General features: G+C 33.7%; 2 protein-coding genes across 3 annotated transcripts in view; one reads left to right on the top strand and one right to left on the bottom strand.

Moving 5' to 3' along the window:
• The window catches only part of LOC145970070 (zwei Ig domain protein zig-8), a 59,760-nt gene extending 42,119 nt beyond the window's left edge, over positions 1 to 17,641 (top strand). For both annotated transcript variants that reach the window (XM_083096495.1, XM_083096494.1), the window contains exons 2-6: positions 4,706 to 4,872; positions 11,657 to 11,867; positions 12,875 to 13,002; positions 14,952 to 15,120; positions 17,187 to 17,641. In XM_083096495.1, the coding sequence (XP_082952621.1) occupies positions 4,795 to 4,872; positions 11,657 to 11,867; positions 12,875 to 13,002; positions 14,952 to 15,120; positions 17,187 to 17,293 (693 nt within the window). In that variant the 5' untranslated portion in view covers positions 4,706 to 4,794 and the 3' untranslated portion in view covers positions 17,294 to 17,641. The remainder of the gene's footprint in view (positions 1 to 4,705; positions 4,873 to 11,656; positions 11,868 to 12,874; positions 13,003 to 14,951; positions 15,121 to 17,186) is intronic.
• The window catches only part of LOC145969900 (zwei Ig domain protein zig-8-like), a 248,016-nt gene that overhangs the window by 209,587 nt on the left and 11,246 nt on the right, over positions 1 to 27,183 (bottom strand). The gene's annotated exons all lie outside the window — the stretch shown is intronic.

Below are 27,183 nucleotides of genomic sequence, written 5' to 3'. Positions count from 1 at the left end.
CGAAAAGAAGCGAAAGTTACTAATAGATTTATCGCCACACACGAGCTCCCACATTCTATCTTCTCTTCTATTAGTTGACAACCTAAAGTAATTCCAATTTCAGGATTGATCAGTTTGCAGTGATATGCTTCTCTCCGTAGTATCAAAACGATTTCGTCCAAAATTCTATCATGGAATATCGAGAAGACGACGATGATGCGAGCGACGGGCGGATGATTGAATCCCCGCAAAAATCGTTCCTGTGGATTCGAGCGCGAAATTAATTTCCGGCAAGGGATCATGGATAATCCGTTGCCTATGATAAGCTTGTCCCGCAAACGCATCTTTATCCTCAACTATCTCTATATTTATCTTGAGAATCGATCAGATAGATCTCTGAATTTACCTAGTGTATTTGACAGACAAGAAGTGACATCGAAGAGATAAAATTGATTGTATGCGAATGATAAGAAGTGAGAGCTGAAAGATTGATCATGGAAAGAAAAGAAAAAAATGCAAATGTTTGAAGATTAACAAACTTTATTTAAAAAAGTTTGAGCGATTTATCGACAGCGCGAAATCCGGATAAAAGAAAATATTACTGAAATATTTTTCTAGTGAAATCACGGACGACAAATTTCGATGTAAAACGGTTATTAAAATGTTAATAAAGAGAGAAATTATAAATTGACTTTTCCAAAATCATGGTAACGTACGTAACAAAAGGAAAATTCATGCTCGCACCTTTTAAGACAAAATTAATTTCTAGTATAACAGAATGTCTCTCGGTCGATCCGATAATCAGGGGTGAACTTGTTTCAGCTCCCTCTCGGCTAAAAGGACCATAAAACTCGATCCACCAACGGTCGTTCGAATCAATAGCAAGCCCATTGCGTCAACAACGTAATTCCCTTCTAAGGAGATTTTAATCCGATCGCTTTTCACGCGTCGTCAGAAAATTCATTTAAATCATCAATAATATCTGCTATCTCGCATTAACTATTATAACAATCATCGTTACGATGAAAACGTATGTGTTTTGACATATGAGAAATGACTGTATATTTTATCGTAAAATATAAAATATAAAATGTCGTGTCTAATCAGTAACTTTTACATCCGTATAATCTAATTTGCATATAAAACAAAATTATTAATAATTTTCCTTTAATATATATAATAATATGTGTCCATCAACACGCAAACACATATGCATATGCATATTTGAACATTCTGTTTTGAGTGCAAAACGCAATAGCGACTGCATAAAATTAATTTGTAGCAATTATCCTAAACAGTGTGATGTGTGCATAAAGATATTTATTTTATTGACATATAGATCTACACAAGTATTTGCAAAAGAATAAATACGAAAATATATACGTAGATATGATTTGTAGAAAAAAATATATTTAGATATGTACATATAAATAATCTCTCTCTCTCTCATTGCAGAAATAATTACAGATAAAATTGCAAAAAAGATATTTGTGTAGCTAACGTAATTTACGTCTTAAGTGAATCATCAGTCCTAATTGAATACATCGACACGAAAATAAATATATCGTTACTTCAATTCGTGTACACTTTTTGCTCGAACATTTTAATGAAGGCACGCAGGAGAACTTTTCTTGCGTGAAGCACGATAAAGTTTCTATGGAAGAAAATAGAAAAATTAATTTCGCGAACGGAGAACGAATGTGTGTGTTCGCCTGCATCGAATATGTTCGAGGGAACCACCTTCCATCAGCAAGAAACCACGACTCAATGAGTGGCAGTCTCGCGAACCTAGGTAGAACCTTAACGTCACGAAAGTGCTTATACCAAGCACGTTCTTGAAAGACGGGTATTGTTTTATGGCAATAAGCGCACGTGGCCGCGATCAGACGCCGAAAAAATCCATTTGTTCACAAACTTTGTATTATCCGCGGCGATACATCACGGTCGGTATTTTGAAAAGTTGGACGAAATTGAAGGCATGAAGAGTAACGGAGGATGCCGGCGGCGATTATGCTTAATTCCGCCATCGATGAAGTTTGATATTACGCGCACATCGACATCGTCTTTAAACTTCGTAGCGCTTACAAGCCCGGCAGCTATTCTCCCGTTAAAGTCCGTGGCTTAACCATTGTCTTGCGGTGATGTTAAAAACGTGAAAAATGCGTTAGTTTTCTCACGCAAATGCAATTTTAAAAGAAAATGAAGATGGCTCGAAGGGAAAAAGAGAATAAGCATTAATTGTAATCAAAATCGAACAAAATTATGTTTTATCCTATTCTACTTTTCTATTCTTTATATATATATATATATATATATATATATATATTTATTTATTTATCTCATTAAATATTCCTTTACTTTTTAAAAATATTACTTTGTGCAAAACAGCAAAATATTTGAAACGCTTAAGAACGCGTACGGAACTTGTTTGATTAAATTACGACAACTCAACAAGAATCTCAAAATATCGTCGCTGACAAAGGACAATGAGGAAGTAGAATAAGTATCTTTATCCCTGTTGAAATCAACTCTGGCAATGAGCAAGAGTGCACGCAATTCCGTACTAATCGCGAACTCGCCCTACATCGCATAGTCGGAAATTCGTGGCGCACGGCTGTCTGGCTTTGTGAAGCACTTGACGAAATATAATTCGCAACTGAGAAAGTGCTTGCCGCACTCGCGGCTGATCCGGAAATGCAATTCGGAGTTGGTGGTAGTTCGTGCGTGCATCGCGAGTATCTACGCTATTGCAGCTGTATAATTCTGCGTCTTAATCAAGAATCACGAATGTAAGAATGCGGATTATAGAGACGAGAATGAAGGAATTATTATCAATTAGTGTTCGGAAAGCAATGTTAGAGTTACTTTAAAATACCATGCAATAGCATTAATATTTATTATTTTAAATTATGCCAGAGATTCACATATTCGCATCTTCTTTTATATTTTTCTCTGGAAAAATATGCTTTCCATATAACATTATGTGCAACGTAAATATGCAAATACTTATTTATACAAAAAGCAGCAGCATGAATATTTCACTGAGACGCATTTGAAATGCATTTATTACAGAGATAGAAAGATAAGTAATTAAATTATATTTAGTAATCATAATTATGCGTCTCACAGACGTGTGACGCATACGCATACGTGCAGTAAATAACATTGCATCGTTTTAAAACTGGGATAGGAACGCTAATAAAAATTTAACAAAAATATTTATACGGACATTCGGTTAAAGAAACATTAACGATAACTTGATAAAACTGTATAATGCGAGAAAAGTGATCCTTAATCAAATATTTAAATTGCAGGGACAGAGCTACGCATACTGCTAATGATGGTTTTTGCAAAATAGAAAAAAAACAGCATGGACCAATGCAGAGAGTCGTTATTTCCGCATTCGTTATTTTGCAAATGACGTTTGTCGATTTTTATTTTTCGTAGCGAAACGACTTTAGGTCAAAAACTGTAGTTAATCAAAGGCGCCCGTTGCTAGAGTTAACGAAATCCAGAGTGACTGAAAACAAAATTGGTTGAAACTAGGACTACTTTTGCAACTCTTTTCGAATTTTTTTCATTTTCAACAAAATTTCCGCATCGTCAATTTACATTTTTTCTCGTACATTTGTTTCTTCTGACAAAAATATTCAATACAAAAATACAGCTTTCTCGACAAAGAGATATTATGTAAATTAGTATGGAAAAAAAACATGTTACGTTGTAAAAGAAACTATATCGTGCTTCGATGAAATATTTTCATTTCTTATATTGTAAATTTTAGATGTGTATTTAGTTGCAAATTTAATAAATTTTGTATTTCGTATTTGCGTAAAATATTAATATTACTATCGATAGTTTAATCTACAATGTATAATGTGATAGAGGCATAAAGGGAAATTTACGTACAGCTATTATTAGCAATTCCGTTGTCTAAACCAATTTCAATGGAATTATTCTGGAATTTCAATAGAATAATCCTCCCGTACATGCCCCCGTTCTGCGTAACATTGATAAAAGATTCGCAAGAGAGAAATATCTTTCAAATAGCACGCGTGATATGCTTAGTAACTAGAAAATACACATACGGTATACGTGTGCACGATATCGCGCGGATTTCAGAGGAAATCCGGCTTTAACGTCGCGCTGCCGTCACGAAAAGGAACGTTACCGTCACGTCAAGATATAATGTGATGTATTTAAATGGGTCCGTTCACGTACTGCCACGCGAACTTTTACATGCGCGACTGACGTGACGCGACAATCCGTGACGTTGATGTTACATACTATCCCCAATGTGACGCGCCAGGTGAACGTTAACGGTCTGATGCCTGAGTTTCCGCCTAACGCTTCGAAAGTCAAGTGGCCTCATAGAATGTGATGCACCGTAAATCCACCGAAAGTTGGCGGATACTCGGGGAATCTCATGGGCGCCGGCTTCCAAACTATCCTTATGGAATATCCACGAGAGTGTTATAAAAAGTTACGGGACATTCAATTATTCCGTTGCGGGTCGTAACCTGGCTTGCTCGCGTTAAAAAGAGGATCAGGCATCCACGAATTAGCGTTATTCTTATGCTGAATCATAGTTTAAAATTTATTTATTACCATAGGTTAAAATTTGTCATAAAATAGGTTAAAATTTATTTATTACCATAGGTTAAAATTTGTCATAAAATTTCCGACAGATTAACGCAATCATAGGAGGCTCTTCTTCTGTTTCCAGGTGGTATAGCGTCATGCTTAAGAAACTTTCGAACCGATTTCCTAGAGGAATGGCCGACGCCGGGCACCGGGCCCCACTTCGACACCTCTATGCAATCAAACTTCACCGGACTGGTAGGGAAGACGGTGCATCTCGTGTGCAAGGTGAAGAACTTGGGGAATCGAACGGTAAGCCATCGGAAAATCCATCGTCTGGTTCGTGACCAGAGGTGCTATATCTTAGCTTGAAGCGGACAGCGCGCTGGCCAACTACCCCACGTTGCTGTTGAATAATTTAAGGGTAGGGCCGCATAAACGACCTTGCGACCCTTCTTTCGCGATCGTAGCGGATACTTTAACGGCGCGTCACGTCGCCAGATTCGCCCGCTCACTCGCTCGTCTCTCGCCACCGAGAAACTTGTCAGACGATTTTTTAATCGATCAATGGTCGATGAAAAGTTAAACTGTCATTTCGACTGGAATATGAAAGTCAGTAAGTAAAAAAAGTAACACTCACACCAGCGCACGCTGAGAAGGAGAAGATTGAATGTATTAAATATATAAGAAATTGTTTTAATTTTGGAACTAAAAGCTTTTCTTTTTGATGAGAATACATTATGTACATTGATCTCGTTTTAGCACGCAACAGATTTGATAGTATTCAACTAGTTGCTAAAATCGATCTTGAACATTTATATATATAAATATAAGGATTATTGGGTTATTTCTAACGATAATCAATCTCTCTCTTTTACCTATATCCATCGTTATATTGAATCTAATTGTAATGATGCAACAATCACGTTCGTACAATGCAAAAAATGCATTTCTATGGGACGCGCGCTTCGCTGATGAAATGTAAAATTGCTCTTCTTACGTGAAGTCCGTGGTGTCGTTCATCCAATGTAAATGGGGTTATTAAATAAACATTACTGTTCCTTCATCGAGCGCGAGGCGTCTCATGAAAAAGGCAAACGATATTAGCGTTTATGTTCTTACATTATTAACTGCTCTTTTCATATAACGAACGGAAGCAATTTTTTTTGACGTTTGTATAGCGCATGTACGAATTATCGCTTTGAAAACTCTAGTATAATATTCTCCAATTATATTATTAAATCATTCTTTACATACGGGACTCGCGTATTCAGTTTAACAATTATTTATATTATTTGCCGTTTTTCCATCGCACATTTAGACATCGCAATTAATTCTGATAGGTCAAATGTACTGCGGAATAAATGAAATGTAAAGAATTACTTGGATGACTATGTAGCAATTTGACTATGTAAAGTACAAAGTAGTATGATTACATACATACGATTAATCGATCTGAAAATTTTTAGAAGCGCTGCTATGCTACCAATTCGATTTCATATCGATAGTATTCATAGTATATCGATATATGTGTATATATATATATATATATATATATATATATATATTTTTTTAATTAAAATTATTTAGGTTTTATTACATCTAAATCTCTTACACATACTTGTATAAAACCTACATAATTTTAATTTTTAAGAAATACATATTTTCTTCGTTCTAAAAATCGAACGTCCCACTGATCACTTTTATTTAAGAATATCATCTGATATCACGGTTACAGTAGATATGATAGAACATTATTTCATTGCACCGCTCAATCAATTGCAGTTCTTTTTTGGTTTGTTATCGCAGAATTTAGGTCAAAGTGTTCACTCCCGATAGGAAAGTGCGAGTATATCGCAACATTCGTCATTCGAGCTTATACAAACCCCGTTACATCCTACACTTGTGATGTGCGCTTAATCCGTCCTTTCGAGCTTACTTTGTTGACGTCGGATCTGTTATGATATATGACGTTACTCTCATACATCCGCTCCGGAAGATCAAGCGCCACTGCCTATGCGATTGCAAAGATGCATAATTAGCGGCTGTTTATCTAGGCTAAGAAGCCGCTGCAAATACATCGCGGAAGTTACCAGTCATCTTCATTAGCAAACGTATAGATGCCGTAATCTGTTGAAGTTGGTTTGAATTCGACTTATTTTCCCTTCAAAAAGTGAATCAACATCGCTACAGATGTTAATAATTTCCATGGTATATGATGCAAATAATAAATTCTAAAAAAATTCAAGAGTTTAAGAATTTTATGTTAAAATAAATGCTTTTCTCGTTGTTTTTTTTCCGCAATGTCTTTTTCGTCTGCGTTATACAAATTTGTTTTCTAAAGGCAGACTAAGTTTAAGGAAAAACAGAGAGTGCAAAAATATTTACTTTATTGATTATTTTTTCTGTAGTATTATTTAATATTTTAACTTTTAATGTTATAATATTTTACATTCGCTTGATATTAATAAAAATATGATATTCCAGTCAGTTTTCATGTGTTAATCTCTGTCGATTTTAAACAATAACAATACAGCCAATCATTGGCAGACCATAATTATCTTTTGCATTTTCAAATATCCATTTCGTGGCCTTCCGATAATAATTAGTGATCACACAGTCTGTTCGCTATGCAAATACAATTCGCGATCGCGCACAATGTTTCGAAAACACGCGGCTTAAATATCCACAATGGAATGTTGATTAACGGTGGGTTCGACGAGGAATATAAAATCTTTATAAACGAAGCGCATAATCGTGAACAGGGACTATGGCTTTCCGTGCTTGTGCCATCCGATGTTACACGATGATTCCCGTAATGATTTATGAATATTAATCGAACATTATATAAGAGCTTCCCTCCCTACGGATATTCAAGCCACACATAATTAAACGCTGCGTCAACGTGCGGCTCTGATCGCAAAATTAAACGGAACGAACAAAACATATACTGAATACACTTTCATAACGAGGGATATTGATGATGTCGATACACCACGCGCGGTTCTGAGAGGAAAATGCTGATGTTTCAAAAAGTGCAAAACTAATAATTATAATTATTATATTATTTAATAGAGTGCACACTGACACAAACATAAGCGAACAAATATATGTGCCTGTTAAAGGAATACGCGCTTATTCTATATAATATGAGTAACTTGATAAAAATTAACAAATATTTCTGAATAAGATTATTCTGCGCGATCCTCAGACAGTTAAGTCTCTGGGTTTTCATAAATTGTCATACAAATCCTCTCTGTAATTTTGTCGTTCAAAGTGAGCGTCGTTGCGCGCTTTCACTTTGTTTCAACCGCTAACTCAAATTACTATTGTCAGTATGTTCTGAAGTTTTTATCCATTTTCTGAAATAAAAGCTATTACTGTAGCTAGTAAATGCACGCGCATTGCTGCTTCAAAGCACTCAAGATTATTAGAAAGCGTATCGCGCGTTTGCAAAGAACCTGATGTTGTCTTTCTCTCGAAGGTGCGAGAATCGGCGTATCCTTATATCGTGAACGCGTCGATCAATCACAGTCTTCTCTTCGACCAACGAAAGCTCATGAATAAAGGATCGATTATATAAAAAGGCTATGTAAATTTACAATGTTCTGTAATTATTGACTTTAAAGTTTATTGCAAATTAACATTGTATATGAATTATTTATACCCTGGGTCAAACGTTGTTATGGTTTATTAAATTTATGAATATTATATAATTAAAATATTTATTAATATTAATAACATATATTAAAATATTAAATTATATATAATGTAAATTATATATAATGTATGTTATATGTATACGCATATATTACATAGATAATCATTCATGTGTAACGAAACAGTTGATACATTTATTAAAAATTAACAAATTAACCAATATTCGTATTTGATATCGAAAACTGTGAAAAATACGAGAAAATATACGCTTCTCTAAGGATATAATTTTCATATATAACGTTGAGCTCTGGCGCATCGCGCAATTGTATTTTCGCTCCCCGTAGCTTATCTCAAAGTCGTATGCAGGGATGTAGAGAGATATTGCCACGCATAGTATCATATACTATTGTGGAGGTTGAATTTCGCCAAACATTGCAGGAGTTAATGCCAATGACACATACGTATCATCTCGAGTACGCGAGGACTAGCGCGAATGCTGAAATTCAACTCTGAGATAAGAAGACAATACAAAATTTCTATCGTAGTTTATAACTGCATGTCACCTTATATAAACAAATTTAGGAAATTACATGACTTTATTATTGATATGAAACTTGAATTGAACGCAATATTGCCGTAGAATGGGTCACCATATGAACGAGATATTCTGTAAGATAGAAATATATCTTTAGTTTAATGCACATTCTAGTTTATTTTACTTGTGTACAGTGCTGTTTTAATATTACAGTTTTATTTTAATTCAATTCTATAATTTTTAGAAATTTTTGTTTCTATCTTGAGATAATCGTAGTTTCCAATTTCATTTACACAGCGATCGATTTTATTTGCGTCATTCCCGTAAAAGAATGTAATCCTTCGATTTTGCAAAAGCCGCGCTTTAAAGCTGCATGAAGACGGAGAATTCAGCCGAATCCAGATACAATGAAACGATCGCGACCGAAAATCCCACAGCGGCAGAGTCTGTAGAATCGATTTCAATAGCCGACTATCAAAAGCCGATTTTACATTCGCATAGTGTGTTAAGTTGCGCGCAGCACGACAGTTGCGACGCCTCTGTTTTCCTCGTCCCGTTCTTCAACGTTGGCAACCCCGTCGTTTCGTCCGGATGGATAGATTTTGTTTGGCTTTCAGCCGGCTACGCTAATGCCAATAACACGGTCGTGTCATCTCGAGAGCTCCAGCTGGTGCAGGTGCCGGATGCAGGATGAACCAGGACAAAACGAATCTCTCCATGGCGACGTCACTCTCGTCGAGAGGACGTCAACCCGCAATCAGTTAATACATCGAAGCTTCCGTAAAATGATCCGAAAAGCGCGTTGTCCGGTTTATTTTGCAATCGCGCAAATATATACTTTCTCCTTTTCCAGTAAAAATAAGGGAAAAATCCGCATGTTTAAATGTTTATACTGAATCGTGTAAAACGATGTTATAAAAAAAATCATGAAAGGAATTTCAATTATATATTTAATTATAAATATTTTTGCTTAAATAATACATCAGAAACATTGTTTTTTTAACCTGACGAAATTTGTTAAATCCATCCCTCCTGATTATGTTCAAACGGACTTTGAAGTGCTCTTATTTCGAGTGGCGACTTGAAAAATTTTCGCGCAAGCATAATTAAAATGGATGCCATCGAAAAATATGTTTCGTGAAAGCATTATTCTCGACGAGCCATAAGAGATAAAATATGCGAAACGAGGTGAGAATTCGATGGCTCTCACCTCGTTAGCTTGATCGATTTTACTGGCATGATGACAGAGTTAATTTCATCTAGAATTAAAGGACAAAAGTTAATTATTCTGCTGACGTTTATTCGATACGTATTTTATGAGCCACGATATCGATAAGTTGAAATTTGGAACAACTCATTAACTTTTTCGCAGAAATATAATATCATTACGCCTAAAAGCATTTTCAACAATCTTGCCAAATTAAAAATTAATGAGCAGTGATAAACATGATATGGTTAATGTATAATAAGTAATAAGTAACTTGCTCTTGTGCATAACAATTAATATATTGCTTACGCAATCAGCAAAATTATTTATATATATTTTCAATTTGATAAAATTATACACTTTGTTGGACCAACTTATATTTCAATCTCTCGTTGAAATCTCGTTTTAATTTTTTTTTAATTTTTTTAATCATTAAAATATCAATAACGAATAAAATCAATCATGTCGGTCGCGAATGTCGGTCGTTCTGCGGTTGTCGCCAATTTCCAGGATTAATTAGGGTCAATCAAATGTAAATGCTACTCAAGAGAATGCAGTCAATGAAGTTTCATTAATGATCTATTGGCTTCTCGTTTTCTATATGCGAACATGGTGAAATTAGAGCATTTTACTGTGAGTGCACTAAAACTCTAATAAAACTTATGTGCCTTAAATTCATTATCCGCAATATAAAGTAAATCAAATTTTGGGCAAATTTAATTTGTTTATTTTAATCTACAATGTATTGTGCGATTGCAACAGTCAAAATTCACCAGCAAGAAGACAATATTACAAGACAATATTAACCAAACAAATGAGTTTTTAATTTATTTATCAAACGAGATGTATTATGCAAACCACAGACAATATCATAAGACAGATAAATATACTTTATTATGCAAATTGCGACAAAGCGAAGACAGTATAATTTGATTGCTTAAATATTGAAAAAATTAATAGAATATGAATAATGTTATCATTTGATGTGAAAAAATCTAAATATCTGTTTTTAAACAATGTAAAAAATATACTTCTCTCGAGTTTATAAAGTTTGTAATATGTTGAAAAGCTGTCATCAAAAAGATTGAATATTTTGACAGCTTTTTGAATATCAAATGGTTGAGCAGCGGCCAAAATTCTCTCGCGGCGCAACGTGCTGCTTTCTCGACGAAAATATTAAAAATAGAAAATATTAAAGATAAAAATTACTCGAACAAAAATATTAGAAATAATGTTTATAAAAAAATTAAAATGTCATTTGAATGAATCTTGAATGAAACTAGTATTATAATTGATAATGAGCAATTAAAAATACAATCTATTAGAGACACTTATGGATAAAAATGTTGTGAACACTATTTGATGAGTACTTTTAATAAAAGAAAAATTATTTGAAAAATGTTATTTATAAGATATTGTTATAATAAATTGTTTAATATTCATATTTACATAATATATAGTAGCATACACTATATGCTAATGTCTTAAAAATTTCACAATTTGATTAAGCATTTGATTAATTTCACAATTTGATTGATAATACACAAAAATCATTTTATTACACTGTTTTTAATAATATACAATAAAAGAGAATCTAATATTAAAAAATATTAATTATTAACATTTTTTAAATATTTAATAATCAATCGCATAAGACGAAGAATTGTATTAAATAACGATGATTCTTCTGTTAGGTTTCTTGGGTGAGGCACCGAGATATACATTTGTTAACGGTTGGTCGTTACACCTATACCAGCGATCAACGTTTCGAGGCACTACACTCTCCTCACACGGAGGATTGGACTCTGAGGATACGATATCCTCAGCGCAAGGACTCCGGGATTTATGAGTGCCAAATATCAACGACCCCGCCCATCGGCCACCCCGTGTATCTAACAATAGTCGGTAAGCAAGTAAACTTTTTATAACATTATAATTGTATAATATTAATTTGCTTTCGGGATAAAAATATTGAATCTACAGAAAGGCTTATATAGTCGATGAATATCATATTATATAACTCTAACGATTTTATCTGCGAGAATCGCAAACTTGTAATTTTCTTCAAGGTAAAGTTTTCAGTTTATTGACAGAACTCTTAGACAAAATCGTACTTCCAAGACACGTATTTATTTTTTGACGGGAGGAGGGGACATAAATTTCGATATAAATTTCTCAGTAACATGTGAGTTTGATTCAAAGCGTTTCATTCGATGCAATATAACTTTGAAAGTTTCCCGCTAGTTTAAGAAAGTGCATCAAAGCTTCTCTGTAATTGCTTTGCATGCGATATAAACCTTGTTTAATTAACATAATAAGAAGAATATAATTGAAGCTTATAATCTTTATTTTTTTTCTATATACAAAAGTATATGATACAAATATCTTTCATCAATGTTTAACTTTTTTCAGATATTAGTAAAAATTCCATCGAATATATGTTACATATGTATACTTTATTTCTTAGAGATCAAATACTTTTATAAATTTCTAAATCTCAAATTCAAAAATTTCAAAAAATATAATTTGTATCAAATATATATCATAATATATATTATAATAACGCATATAAATACATTCTTTAAGAAGTGCCTCATAAGTAAGCATCTAAAAGGACAAGTGCGTCGCGCATTTATATTCAAGTGGAGCGTGTATGTGAGGTCATATATCCTTGAAGATATATCGTTAATGACCCTCGTGATACTTTAAACAGGCCGTACAGGCAAAGAGAGGATCTTATCGACACGACTTGACCCAAAAGCTCGCCTTAGAACGGGCTCGATGTTGTGTATCGCGCGATAAAAATATCGAATATACGGCAAGATTTATATCGCCAGGCTACGGTCATTTAACCGATTCACCTGCACGATCAAGTAGCTACAGACTCAAGCTGACCGCCCTTCTTGTTTTAGAGCCGATAACCATTATAGTCGGAGCGCCGGATCTCTTCGTCAATAAGGGCAGCACCATCAACCTGACGTGTGTCGTAAAATACGCTCCTGAACCACCACCGACGATGACTTGGAGTCATAATGCGGACGTGAGTGTTACCCTCGCAAATAAACCGCTGGGAAATGATGGATTTTCCACAAAAGCGAAAAACCTCTAAATTTTAACTGTTCTGAGTTCTGAACTCGATTGTAGTAAAACTTTTAGAATAGAATTCTATTGAAATCCCGATAAAAAGGGTTGAGAGTCTGACGTTAGGATTCAATTCCGTACACATTTAATTTTTACACGTAAGATTATCTTTTAATTTATGTAATCAAATATTAATCTTAAGATTTTTATAGACGTACACTTGAAGAGTTTTAAACTTTAGGGGTTTGATGATTCCACTTCTGTTTTTCCATAATTCATCTCGCGTTCTTTGTTGCATCTATGGACAACAGACGCGCATGATTAATACAGTCTGTTGATGCATATTTTCTTCGCGATACTGAAATGCATTTTGCTTTTAATGCCATTTTGTGTGACAAAAGTTACATGATAAACGCGCATTTCACAGTACACAAAGAATGCATTATGCCGCTGAACTCTTTAATATTGACGAACTCGTTAAAATAATTTTACAGCGTAACGTTCGCGTGGTTTTATCATGATGATGAGATAATTACAAATTCCCCTTTGCAATACCGATATTTGCAATTCCATGTATGATATCGATAAACGGAGTTGATTCTGCGCGTATTAATGAGACGCTCGTACGTGTATGCGCGACTCTCGGATTAAAAATTCTCATAAGCCAATCGATAAAAAAAGAAAAACAATAATTTCTCGGCTGATTGCCGATATATTGGTACGCCATCGATACGCGCTACACTAGACCGACTCTACGTGCTTTTACTAGAATGAAACAGCAGGTAACGCAATTTTCGCAAGGCACTATCGCGCACGTTGATCAAAGTAAAACGCGAAATAGAAGATCGCTCGCGCACGGAGCAGCCAAGGAACGAAATTATTTTTCAATTAATCCTTCGCGGTTTTCGATTCACAGATAATCATTTATTCCGTAACACGATACACAGATTGAAACGATTCTACCATCTCGTATGAAGGAGTACAAAGCGAGTTAACTTTCTATAGACAAAAAAGGGAGAAAACAGGAAAGAGGAAGAGAGAGAAAAACGGAAAGAAGAAACGCGGTAGATATTTTTCCTTTGCAGGGCGTGCCACTACGCGTGTCTATCCTCAAAGGGAATACATGTAAGAAATGTATATATGTGCTCCCTCCTATTCTTTACGTACCTACTATTCTATACCTTGGAGGAAGGTGCCTTTTATCTTTCGCCAAAGAGGCTTCATTGCGTTGTCGGTAAGAGCGGGGATTCCAGTGAAATATAAGGAAACAGGCGCGGATTCTTTGAAAGAATGATTGCGGATGAGACGCATACGACGCCGCGCCTACATGTTCAATATTAGGCGACACGAATCAAAAGAAGCGTTAGCTCTTATTTCCGTTATTACTAGTTCGCCCGGAGCTACAATGTCTCAGAGCTCAGAATCCTCAAAAACTTACGGTAGTAAAGTTCAGATAGATGCTATCTCACTTCCGACATGTGAATCATAAGGAAAAGTATGACCATCAATTTAATTTTTTACAGAATTGTTTTATTATTAAGTTTCAAAAGAGAAGTAGCTTTTATTTCTAAATTTATTTCTAAAATTATATATTAATATTTTTTAAAAATTATATTTTTGTTTATATCAATTTTTAAATATATAAACTATTCAAATTTAATTTATTCCTTATTAGCAGTAATTCAGTCACATAATTATATTGCACATGGAGTGATATTATTATCACTACGAGCAATTCTATTTATATTATACTAATTTATATTACGTATGTAGATTTAATATCTACCTCGTTATTAGCTCCTACATATTTGTGTCACTGCGTTTTTATCCCTCAATTAATCGCAAATACAAGCATATATTTTCATAATTTTAAATAAAAATACAAATATTTTGTGATTTTTTTACCAGGTTATCAATTTCGATTCGCCGCGCGGTGGTATCAGTCTTGTTACGGAAAAAGGACCCGAAACGACGAGTCGTTTGATGATCCAGAAAGCCGTACCGAGCGACTCCGGGATCTATAAATGTGAACCGAGCAACGCAAATCCCAGTAGTATAAAGGTGCACGTTGTTAACGGTGAGTTGAAGTTTATGTACATTGCGAATATATGATATAGCAACGGAAACACACACACACAATATTAGGCATATATAAGCAGCGTACATAAAAATATACACATGTATGTTCCGATATGCGAATCAATTTATGTTAAAATATTCCTGTTTTTGTATGTATATTATATTATATGTTATAAAACTATTATTATATTTCAGTGAATCCTTATATATATTTTACAGTAGCCTGTTTTTCTTCGTAATTTTTTTTTCAATTTTGCATGTCGATGCAAAATTTTTTTTCCAATTTCTGACCAGCATTTTGTGGGCTTTCGGTAAATTGGAAAAAATTCCGGATCCAAACGGCTTTACTGCAATTACAACGAATCGAGAGAAATGGCGCCCGTTGCGTGAAGAGCTGCGGAGAAGTAACATTGATTGACTTCTCTGTAAATATTGCAAGCTTCGAATGTACCTGGCAAGTCGCGCGTTAAGCCTGAAATCGATGGCTGCGGCGATTGCTCGAACGCGAAACACCGCGAATAAATCTCTCGCACATGAAGCTGCAAAATGCAATGGATTTCGAAATCTTGTTTTTCTTTTTTTTTTAATTCGTTTTTCTCACCAAACGCGATTCACTCACCGCGAGATGCGTCGATTCGCGATGACAAAGCGATTTAAAATCTGATTTTCGCGCGAAATCTCGCACAATTTCCAAGCGCGTCCAGTTACGAGCGAAATAAAATCAAATGAAAACAGATTGTTTCGTCTATTCTGAAAGAAGGAGCTTTCTCGTTTTGCTTGTAACTTGATATATTTTTCAAGCGGATGGAATTTACGAGTTTGCCTCTTGCGCTGCATGCAATCAAGTGCACGATGCGACTTCACGTAAAGCTTACAAGTTAATTGAGCAAATTGTTTTATCGTCTCTAAATATTGCGCATTTCTATCCCACGATTTAATTTATCACTTAATTTATGCAGATGAAAAAATTAATTAATTTTATTCTAGAAATGAGAATTAGAAATATTATTTCACTGCGAAACCATTCATTCCATTTATTTATCTCTTTCCATTAATTATTTCATCTGTTCCATAATGCGTGACGAATGATTGGCGTACCATAATCAAAGAACGGGCACATTAATTATAAACTTGAAGCATTAATTACACATAGAGCAACAGTTGATGGATGGGATGGTCCATCGATATATAACGATACGCGTATAGCGAATGATATGTTATTGTCATCACACGTATCATCAGCATTATTCATCACTCACATGTTGTTATGCCATGTATATTTTTTTCAAAATTCGATAAATTGCATCCCTTTTAAAATATTCTTTTGCATTTGCCTGGTTTTGCGCTAAAAATTTAACTATATATATAATATATTCAAAATTTTTAAAATTTATTAATACACAAATGTTTCATTTTTTATTATATGTTTGAACATATAAAAACCACCTACGTAATTTATAGAAAGCTTATTTTAATTCACGTTGCAGCGATTGATGTAACTTAACTTATCGTTTAAAGTAACTATCGTTTGAATTAATCATTTAAAATTTAAACTAACTAATTCAATGCATTATTAGCATTATTAGCTTCTGACTTGCAAAGAATTTGTAATTGATTTTTTGTGAAATCAAATGAATTATTTACTATTTTCACTACAGGAAAAAATAAAGTAATTATAAGCTTTTATACAATAAAAAATATAAAAAGATTGATAAAAAAATCAATTGCGATTATTTGAATTCCGTGTTGACACGTGCAAAATATAAAATCAGATATAAAATCAGATATATAATTTTTATTTTTTTATATTTCATGCATATTTTCTCTTTTCATCGCAGCTAATAATTTAAAAGCTAAGCACTGATATATATATATATATATATATATATATATATATATATATATATATATATATATGACATACCTTGTATATATTTTATCTGCCACACATATGTTGCCTCCTCTATCTGTCATGATTTTATAAAAATATGCAAAATCGTATGATTCTCACACTGCTCAGGTACCGAGATCACCATGTCGAATCGATAAAAATTTCTGTTGCAGAGGAACACCCAGCCGCGATGCACCATGGGGACGGAAGCTCGTCGTACAGCAAGACACGGCCGATTTGTTTTATAATTTTAGTGATAGTTAATATAATATTTCTATAAGGCGAGAAGTACAGAAACACACTTACCCCGACACACATGATGAAACCAGGAGCGCGATCGCCGAAAATCGCGCGATTTGCCTATTTAACGTCGTTAACGTTTCTTGGATAAATATTTGTGCAGGGTAAACAGAACATTACCATTTACATTAAAAGAAGAGAAAAAAAACTTCCGTGACCAAAGAGTTTTCAAATATCAGCACGGCACAATAATTGGTAAGAGCGTAGTATTTTGTTAACATATATCATCAAGAACGAATAACTTACGACGTCAAAATTTATTGTATTATTTGTAAATAAATTTATTGTATGTACATATCACACAATAAAACGATTGTCTTTATCTTGATCGTTTTGACTGATATGAATTTATCAAGTCGTTGTAATTTTGTTTCGAGACAATATTGATTGCGAACTGATTTACTGAATAATTAATTAATTTAGAATATCCAATTATAATTTTCATATTTCTTATAATATTTTTTATAATATACCTTTTATAATTTTCATATTTCTTTCATATCATAATATTCACATGTCAGATAAATATATGACTTTTCTGCTTTTCTCTTGAAAAAATATAGGTACAAAATCATAGATCATCGTTAACAAGATTATGTGTATTACGTCGCAAAATTCTTTCTTCTCAAAAGTGTTGCCTAGATGCAAAAAAGTTTGCCTCATTATATTTCGAGGAAGTTTCGCTGTATATATATTCAATAGAGCGCAAGTAGCGCATCTTCGTGCCATTCTGATTTTCCTCGGGGACGCAGAAAGAAGAAACGCTGGACACTGCCGCTAATGACAACATTAATTACACGCGCTATCTCGTGCTCGTTAATTACGGCGCGGCGCTAAATTTACCTTGAAAAAATACGGGCGCGTAAATTCCGCGTTCAATCGCGCAGTAGCGTTTTCGATTAATCAGGAACAGAATTCTCCCGTACATTTTCGTCTGTTCACATCTACCGTCTTGAATGTCTATTTTATGTTAATATTAACACGATCGTTAAAATTTTAGTGTCAAATTCATCCGAGACTAATAAAGATGAACAGTATTGAAGATAAAACTTTATGCGTCAATATCTCTTGAATTAGATAGTAACTTTAAAATTGCCACAATTGGATTCGGCATCTTCAGAGATCGAAGGGATCTCTTGACATTTGCGGATTGGTCCCATGGTGCTGACCAAAAGGACGTCACGTCAATTGGTCACAGTGCATCATGCTGTATTCGAGTGGTCAATAAAGGTCGACGTTCGGCTTTCTCGAGCATAGGATATAGGGAGGGGCGATCCTTGCCGCTTACTCTAGGGACCGCAAATGTTTGCCCTCTTTTCTTTCCCCGTCTTCGACTTCGGCAGATCACGTCGCTCGTACAGTGTCGTCGACTTTGCCGGCCACGAAAAGGTAAGAATCGAGATAAGGTTGAAAGTCGGGTATGTTCTACTTGTAGACTAGACTAAAACTACCCGCTTGTCGGCGCAAACATCCACCGGTACGTCCATTATCACTGAAAGCATCGCCAAAGGGATCGAAGAGTTTCCACCGCACTACGAAATCGCTCTTAACTGGATTTGTGATGGAGTTTGCAGAAAATAGATTAACAAATTAGGGAAATCGTGCACTATCTTATGTCTCTTGTTAAATCTTTTTTATATCACTTTAAATGTACATTAAATAAAATCACTTTTGTATCAAACAAAAAAGATGAGAATTTTTCATATATGTTTTATTATATTTTTATTTTCAATAATGGTTATATCTTAATATTATCATCGTTGCATTAACAAATTTTTTAATAGATATATAAATAGATATATAAATTTAACTTTGAAGCGAAAAGTTTTATAAATTTTTCTTGGATCCTAAAATTAATTTGTATGCAACATTTTTTGAAGTAAAAAATATGTATATATTTCTATTTATTTTTTTAATTATTAAGAAATCAATTTAATCTTACCAATTTTTTTCGATATATATTATTATAAGAATTAACATAACGATTCATTTATAAATATATAATATTTTTTACTCTCTTGATATGATTATACTCGATAGAAATTCATAAAGTTAAATATTTGAATATGAATTAAAAGGGAGATCAAAAGTGATTTTATTATTTAACAAAAAATTATTAAAATTTTTCTAGGAAAGAAGGGTAGAATATAGAATTCAATAATAAAAAGCCATCCATATGAAAGGATAAAGAATCGGGAGAGCAGAATTATCTTTAGCCTGCAGACTGGAATATTCAGGAATTTGGAGGAGCTTATTATGAAATGTCATAATTCATATAAAGCTCTATTGTTTAAATTTATTGATCATCATACAAAAGGTATTCGATTTTTATACAAGTCCAATATTTTTATTTAATATTATCTAACAATTTAATATCTGCACATATTATTTTTTTTAATTCTACAATGTTACAAAAGCTGATATATTCTATAGATAAATTTGCTTTGACTTTTTTGCTATCGACAGCATATATATTATATTTGATAAGTATTCGATGTATTTTTATAATTTTACATAATCCTTTATATGCTTTAATGGTTTTATATATAATTTTTGTGGATTAAATAAAACAAATTTAAATAAGATAAACCATTATATAAAATATTTTATATAAGCCATTAGATAAAATAAACCTTTTTTAATAATTTATCAATAATTGTTTTCTAGTAGTAATTTTTTAGCATATATAAATATATATATTGTTTTGTGAAGTATTTCCTCCTAGAAAATGATTAAAAGCTGTTAATTTTATTTAATGTAAAAAATTATTTTAGTTTAGTCTATTATCTCGCTTGAATCTTTATTACTCGAGAATGTACAATTGAAGTACATAAAAGATATAATCGACACAATCAGGTGTTTGACCATTTCAAGCTCGATAATTGCGCCCGGGAAATCTCGCTAACGCGGTTAATTCCTCGCGTAAATCCATCATGTAGGGCACGTGGCGCTTATCGGCGTTACGTCGCCGCGAATTATGGCCACCGTTATCACCCTGGCGAGCTGAGAGAGAGCAAGAGAGAGAGAGAGAGTCTCGGGTCGGTCGTTGGAACGAGGCGTAACTTGTCTAATCGCAGAACTGCGGTTGTCGATACTCGCGATTTCTGAAGCTGATGCGGGACGAAGCGTCGATAGCAGACCACTATTTCCGCCCGTTCATCTACGTTCATCCTTTTATTCGTCATCACGGAAGAATTTTCTTTTAAACACGATACTTGACAGCTTTAATATCCGGATCGTATTTCCTCTACTCACCTCTCAACAAACTCTCCAACACGTTGGAGTAAAGATATTTCGTTATCCTAAGCTACGCGAATGTATATGAGGATTAGTGTTAATCTCGATCAACCAGGCCGACATATCTTCGACCAGCATGAAATCGCCACATAATTCGAAGCTACAGCGGCATTTCTCCATATGACTCTGCACTGCATCATCAGAACAATGGCCTGCGTCGGTCTCGAATAAATCAGATTGTAATACGGTTTACCCTCATAGCCCATATCTTCGAAAATCAAGCATAATTGCATTGTCGATTAAATCGTTAATTGTTATCTAAATTAGAATTTGATTGGTGCCTTTCTGACTTAAAAGTATACATATTCTATATATATATATAAATGAGTAAATTTTTTACTTACAACTACATATTATACTACTACTTAGCAACTATATCAATTTACTTTCAAAACATTGATATCTTTTTTCTTCTCTCTTTCCCAGATTAAATTTATTCCAGAATCTCTGAGATTACTTTCTGTCAATTGACAATATAAATCAATATTGTTATTATATAAATGAAAACAATAGAATCAATCATATTTTGTAATATGACATAAAAATGTCATATTTTATATCTTTAAATAAAAAATCAGTCACTCAATCAATATTACAGCATATCATACCACAGTTTGATACTTGCATAACTAAAAATATGAGAGATACGTTACACAAAAGTGATTTAAGTGAGTTTTTAATTCAGATAAAATGAAGCGAGTTGAATAAAATATATTTTGTATGCATTGGACAGATTTTAACGGAAAAAGCTTTGATTGTGTGGTAAATTGAAATATTTATGATATAGATATGCACACATATATGATGGAGAGATCTCTACTCAACTTCAATAATCAAAACAAAAGCTCATATTTCATTGAATAATGCAATTATTGTAAATAAACTATGACTTCGTAAACAACCGTATCTTCTTTCACAATTCGACCAATTATTAAAATAAATAATTGATTAAAAATATTGTAACAAAATATATATAATATCATGTGACCTATTACAACTCTCCATATATAATTTAAACAGAGAATAACATTTATTAAAAAGCAACTTCGTCATCAAGGAAATATCAATCTGTGATATTATCATAAGAAATAAATTCTTCAATTTCTCTAATATCAAAATTTCACTTAATTGTAAGATCCAATTAATAATCGAATACATATTAAAGGGGCATTAAGATATATTTTAAAATTCATGTATGCAAAATTTAAAAATATAAAGATATAGAAGAATACAATCGGCATTGAATACACATATCCACAAGACTATATTTCCATTTTTATTCTGTCTTAAGCTATCAGACTCTAATCTTCGAAACCGTCATTAAGATACCATCTGGCTCATTTGTTTCGACAAAAATAATGGCGGAAATCATTCATCGTCAAAATAGAATGGCAATAGAGTCTTCAAATGGAATCCATCACCTGTCTCGAGAACGATCTCTTTCGAGTGATCTCGTGAAATGCGAACAGACACTAACACACTGATATCGTGCTATTCGCAAGGAAGATTGCGGATATATTTCTGTTTTATTCGCAATAACTCGAACATCAAATATATACATTGTGAAAAATCCTATTCGATTTTATCCGAGAAAAGAATAGCAGAAAGAATACAGCAAGACCATTATCATCGGCGAAACGATATCCGAACGAATGCGCTTTACGAAGATGATGTATTTGCATACGAGCCCTATCAATTTCCCTGGAATGACCCAGCAACCGGACAGTCGCAATCTGCCAAATGGATAATTGAAACGTCTCGCGCGCGAGAGAGATTACTTCAAATATTCGTTCAGCTTTTCGAAGCATCATTGATCGCGCATCCCCTGCTACTGGTGAATTTTTTGGAAAGATCTGCGATGCTACCTGCATCTTTTCTCGTCATCTTCTCTTAGACGGTTTTAAATTAAGGCAAGAAAGCATTTCTCTGGATAAAAAACGAAGACGTGGACAAGAGGTTTATTAAGTCATTATTTGTTTTTAAAACAATTTTAAAAACAATTTTTATTGTTTTTAATTATAAATCAAAGAACATAAAACTAACACGGACAAGTGACTACTTTAACATTATAAATATGTAATATAATATAATAACATTATATATTTTCTATGATATATTACATTAAGCAGACTCTAGCGAGAATTCTCGCTCATTCAAATGAATTCTCGCTACTTTAACATTTATAAAAACAATACAAAAAAATATTTTCTTATATTATGGAATAATACAATTTATTGCAAAACTTTATTTGAACAGTACTTCGTGAGAGAAAAATGTTCGCTACTAGGTACCACAGTTTTATTGAATTTTATTTGTTTAATCAGTATAAAATGTTCTAAAATACAATATGAGTTTTCTTCTCTAAAAAAAGCATGTTATATGTCGATATTCGAAAGTCTCGAAGTATTTATTGTTGTTTCTCTTCTGCATTGTTGATTATCTCGTTCGTGCGTTTATTGCTGCACTCGTTCGAATGATTTGCTTCACTCGTGTCGTTTGATAGTTTGACAGTTTGACAGTTTATAATAAATTAAATTAAAGAAAATGAAAATAAATTAAGTTAAAGAAGATGAAAAAGGGAGAAACAGGAAGAAGAAAAGACGAAAGATAGAGAAAGATATATATACTACATATGTATATTGTATATTAAGTCTGTATAAAATTTTAATTCAATTAATTTTGTAAAAACTGGCAGTAATAATGTAATTTTGCATTAATGAATCGTATATCTTAATATCTATAGCCTTGATATGTTTTCGATTGTTAATTGAATCGTACAATTAATTGAGATTTTGATAAAAGTTGTAATTTATTTCTTACGATAAAATATCACAGATTGATACTTTCTTGATAATCTGAAATCACTTTCTGACAAATGCTATTCTCTGTTTAAATTATGTACACGGATTTTTGATATGTCATATGATATTATACATAATTAATTATATAATATTTTAAATTAATTGTATATGTGATAAATTAAACGATAAGTTTTTGAAATGTTTGTGTAAAAATGATTATATCAATGATTACACTAATATATTTCTCGGTGCGGTATAATAATTCTTCGTCTTTTTCTCGACTTTCACAAGATATCCCACAGATTATAGGATATAATGATGTCATTGCCGCAGAGATAGCTAGGCTTCAAAATCCAAATGCCTCTCATGCCATTCATCTCGTATTGCGGATCGACGGTCTTTAATTTCTCCAAAGTCGCGACGAGAAAGAGAGAGAGAGAAAGAGATCAAGCATCTCTATAAGCGACCGATATTGATATCGATTTATGCGAGAGAATATCAGCAGGCTTCGTCGTGGCTACCAACAGAGTAGATCGACTTTAATTCCGGAAAGTTCGAATAAATTCATCTGCCGACGAATTGGATCTTCTGTTAGTGGAGTCACATTTCGACGGTCGACCAAGCGAAATTAATTTAATGAAATCACGAAACGTCTCGATCGAGGGGTCGCGGGAGAAGGAAAGATAGTCAGAAGACGTCAAATTTCAAGAAACCACTACCGCTTATTTACTTTCCTCTCTAATCGAAGGAAGATAGATATAGACAACGGTGAAAAAGATGAAGAAAAAGCTTGTGAAACTTGGCGCCTGTTGGGACATGGACAACTTCGAATACATGTTGCGCAATTTCTTTAACTGAAGTACTTCTTTTAACGATAACCTAGTTAAAAATTGCGATAAGAATGTATTTGACATCTTTTAATTGACATGCGATCTCTTAGAAAATTGCTGATGTAATAAACCAAGGATTTTTCTCAATTAACTTTCTTAAGAGATTATTTCAGCTAAACGAAATTTGACAGATATAATTGTCATAATATAATTTTGCAATGAAAAATGAAACATAATGAGAATGAGAAACTTTTGATATATAAAAAAATAGACAAGATTAATAAGTAAACATTAATTAAGGATCTCATATGACTTTTTTGCACTTGTACGCTTAGCGGTTCATTATCAGACCTTTAATTTTGTTTCATCAGTTAAGAGTTAACGATATCACGCGGCAGCATCTCGAAACATGTTTAATGCAAGGATGTTTTCGTGCGCCTTGAATAATTAACATAGTTTGGTTTTGTTGCCTACGCTACCTCGTAATCGCGTCTATTATTAGCGCGAATCATGGAATCATGTAATAAACACGCCATTCTATTCAATCGATTGTTTAAAATACAATACATTTCCGCCTAAAATAAAGAGTTATTTTTCTATAAAAAGCGTAGTTTTTATACATAAAGTGCCAATGTTGTTTCAAATAAGTCAAATGAAATACATAAAAATTGTGATATTAATACAACTCGAAAAAGCCTGATATCAAATATTATCCGTTAATTTAATTAAAATTCACGTATCAATGAAATAACTGCCTCATTGTTATTCCGTAAGAAGGCAAGAAATGTATTATGAAAAATATAATATTTTGGTCCGGGCAATTTAAATTGTAATATAATATTTATTATAAAATAAATTTTATTATAAAATTAAACATTTAATTTGTTGATATTAATTCAGGTTTCTTCCTTTTTTATACTGGATATCTGAATTAATTTAATGTAAATGCGAGAAATTGCGGCGAAATGAAATGTGTGCAAATGAATACATATTATTCTTAATCATTCGACAGCGACTTCTCGCGATAATCCGATATTAAATTAATTAATGTATAAAGTGTAACACAAAAGAAGAGAAAATTGACTTATTATAATTAAATTTTTTTATATCATATGAAAAATATATAGAATTATTCTAACGCATTTATTATTATTATTGCAGCTTATCGCACGAATATTGTACCTGAAGATCTTCGTAACTTTCTTCAAACGAGTTCAAAGACCGGTAAAGCATTGCCATGATCGTCCAGAGAGAAATTTCATTCCTCGTCGGACATTTCGCTCGATTTCTTCGACATCGATGTTCTTATGCAATGGCGAAGAATTGTTTGCAGCACTCTACAGCAAACTCTTGGCAGAATCTCGCTTCTTTCGGATCGATTATCAGGATCTTGTCGCACTTATAGTGCGAACGAGCCACTTAAGCAGGTGCGGTCAATCGAAAGTTCTCCAAGAAGGCTCATTGATCTATGCTGAAGTTGTAGTTGCGGAAACAGAACGCCCGACACGTTCTCCTCGTACAGCCAGTGAATGTTCCTTAGCGAACGAGCCATTCTGAGCTACACACGTGCGGCAATTCGAGAATGTTCTACATATCGTGCATTACGCGACGGCGATGATTTCGACGCAATTCCGCGTTTATTGCGAAATGATAGTAATGCCAACCGAGCGGGAATTCAAAGGATCGCGAGGACTTGGAACAAAATGGTATTTTCACATAACAGTCGTTAAACTATATGACAGGAATAAAAGGTGATAATGTTTGCCATAAAATCGATCTATTTAGAGTATGTAAATAACATCCAAGATTTAAAGAAATATTCTTGAAATCTTCACGTCTTTCATTCATCGAAGATATCCGGTTAGTTAAAAGAGCACCTTCGAGATATAAACTCTCTAATATCTATCTGATGTAATAAATATCGAACGAAATGTTGCAGCGAGTCCGCGATGCTACTCGAAAGTTGTTCCTGCAGTTCTATACAAAGACTACTTGCCATAAGAAAGCAAAAATCACGGGTCTCTCGTTAGCGTTCCATCTGTTTGCGTGATATCGCCCAGAGAGTGAGCTTCTAAATTAGCCGCGGTACCTAATCGTCGAAACATACAGAAAATGGTAGACATTAGTGACGATATTTCATTCTCCGGCGACTAATGGCAACATATTCTACCGTTAGTGGGCATTAACTTTATCGTCCGCAAACAATCTAACAGTATGGAAGCGTTCTCGACTTGTACTTTTGCACTTAGCCCCGCTCCTCAAGTTCTCCCTTCAGCCTTGGCAGCTCGCCCCGAGGAATACTTTGTGTCTTTGCGTTAATGTTAATTGCGGAAATGTATGACGACACTTAATAATCGTAAAAGCGCGTTAAAGACGCGTAAATAATTTAATATCATCTTTCTAGCACCCAATCAACTGGAATATCAATCATAAGATTACATCAAGAAATTAAAATAATTTCCCAAGAACACGCGAGATGATGAAAACCGTCTTGCTACTCGCTCAACTAATTTCAGGAAAGTTACCTTTACAGCGCTTTCCACTTTCGCCTTGATTTTCCAGTAAGCTTCCCTCTCTCCTCGTTCATTTCTCTCTACAATTACTGTGCCGTCTCGCGATGGTCGTTAAGTCTAAAGGATCTCTATTTGAGGTTTCTTGGACACAGCAGGAACATGCGCCCGTATAGGAATTCGCGAACACACCGCACCCGAATTCCGGCAAGCCGCTAATGACGCCGTTCTCATTGTTGTCCGAAAGCATTCACTTCAAGCACGTCATCCTTGCGCGGATGGATCGATGGTAAGGACATAATCATCATCGCGCTCTTCTTCCTCTCCAGATCGGCCGAGAGAGGAGACAATTTCCAATTGGATTGAAACTTCTTATCTTGGTACGTGAATTTCATTGTGGGAGTCGGTTGGTTCGCGACGTTCTTCCCTCTC

This window comes from Camponotus vicinus, unplaced genomic scaffold (assembly GCF_025532165.1).
Source record: "Camponotus vicinus isolate PSW18456_S1 unplaced genomic scaffold, iyCamVici1.0 SCAF_4, whole genome shotgun sequence".
Classification (NCBI taxonomy): Eukaryota; Metazoa; Arthropoda; class Insecta; order Hymenoptera; family Formicidae; genus Camponotus; species Camponotus vicinus.
The sequence above is the reverse complement of the archived record's forward strand: the minus strand, read 5'-3'. Positions and strand labels throughout refer to the sequence as shown.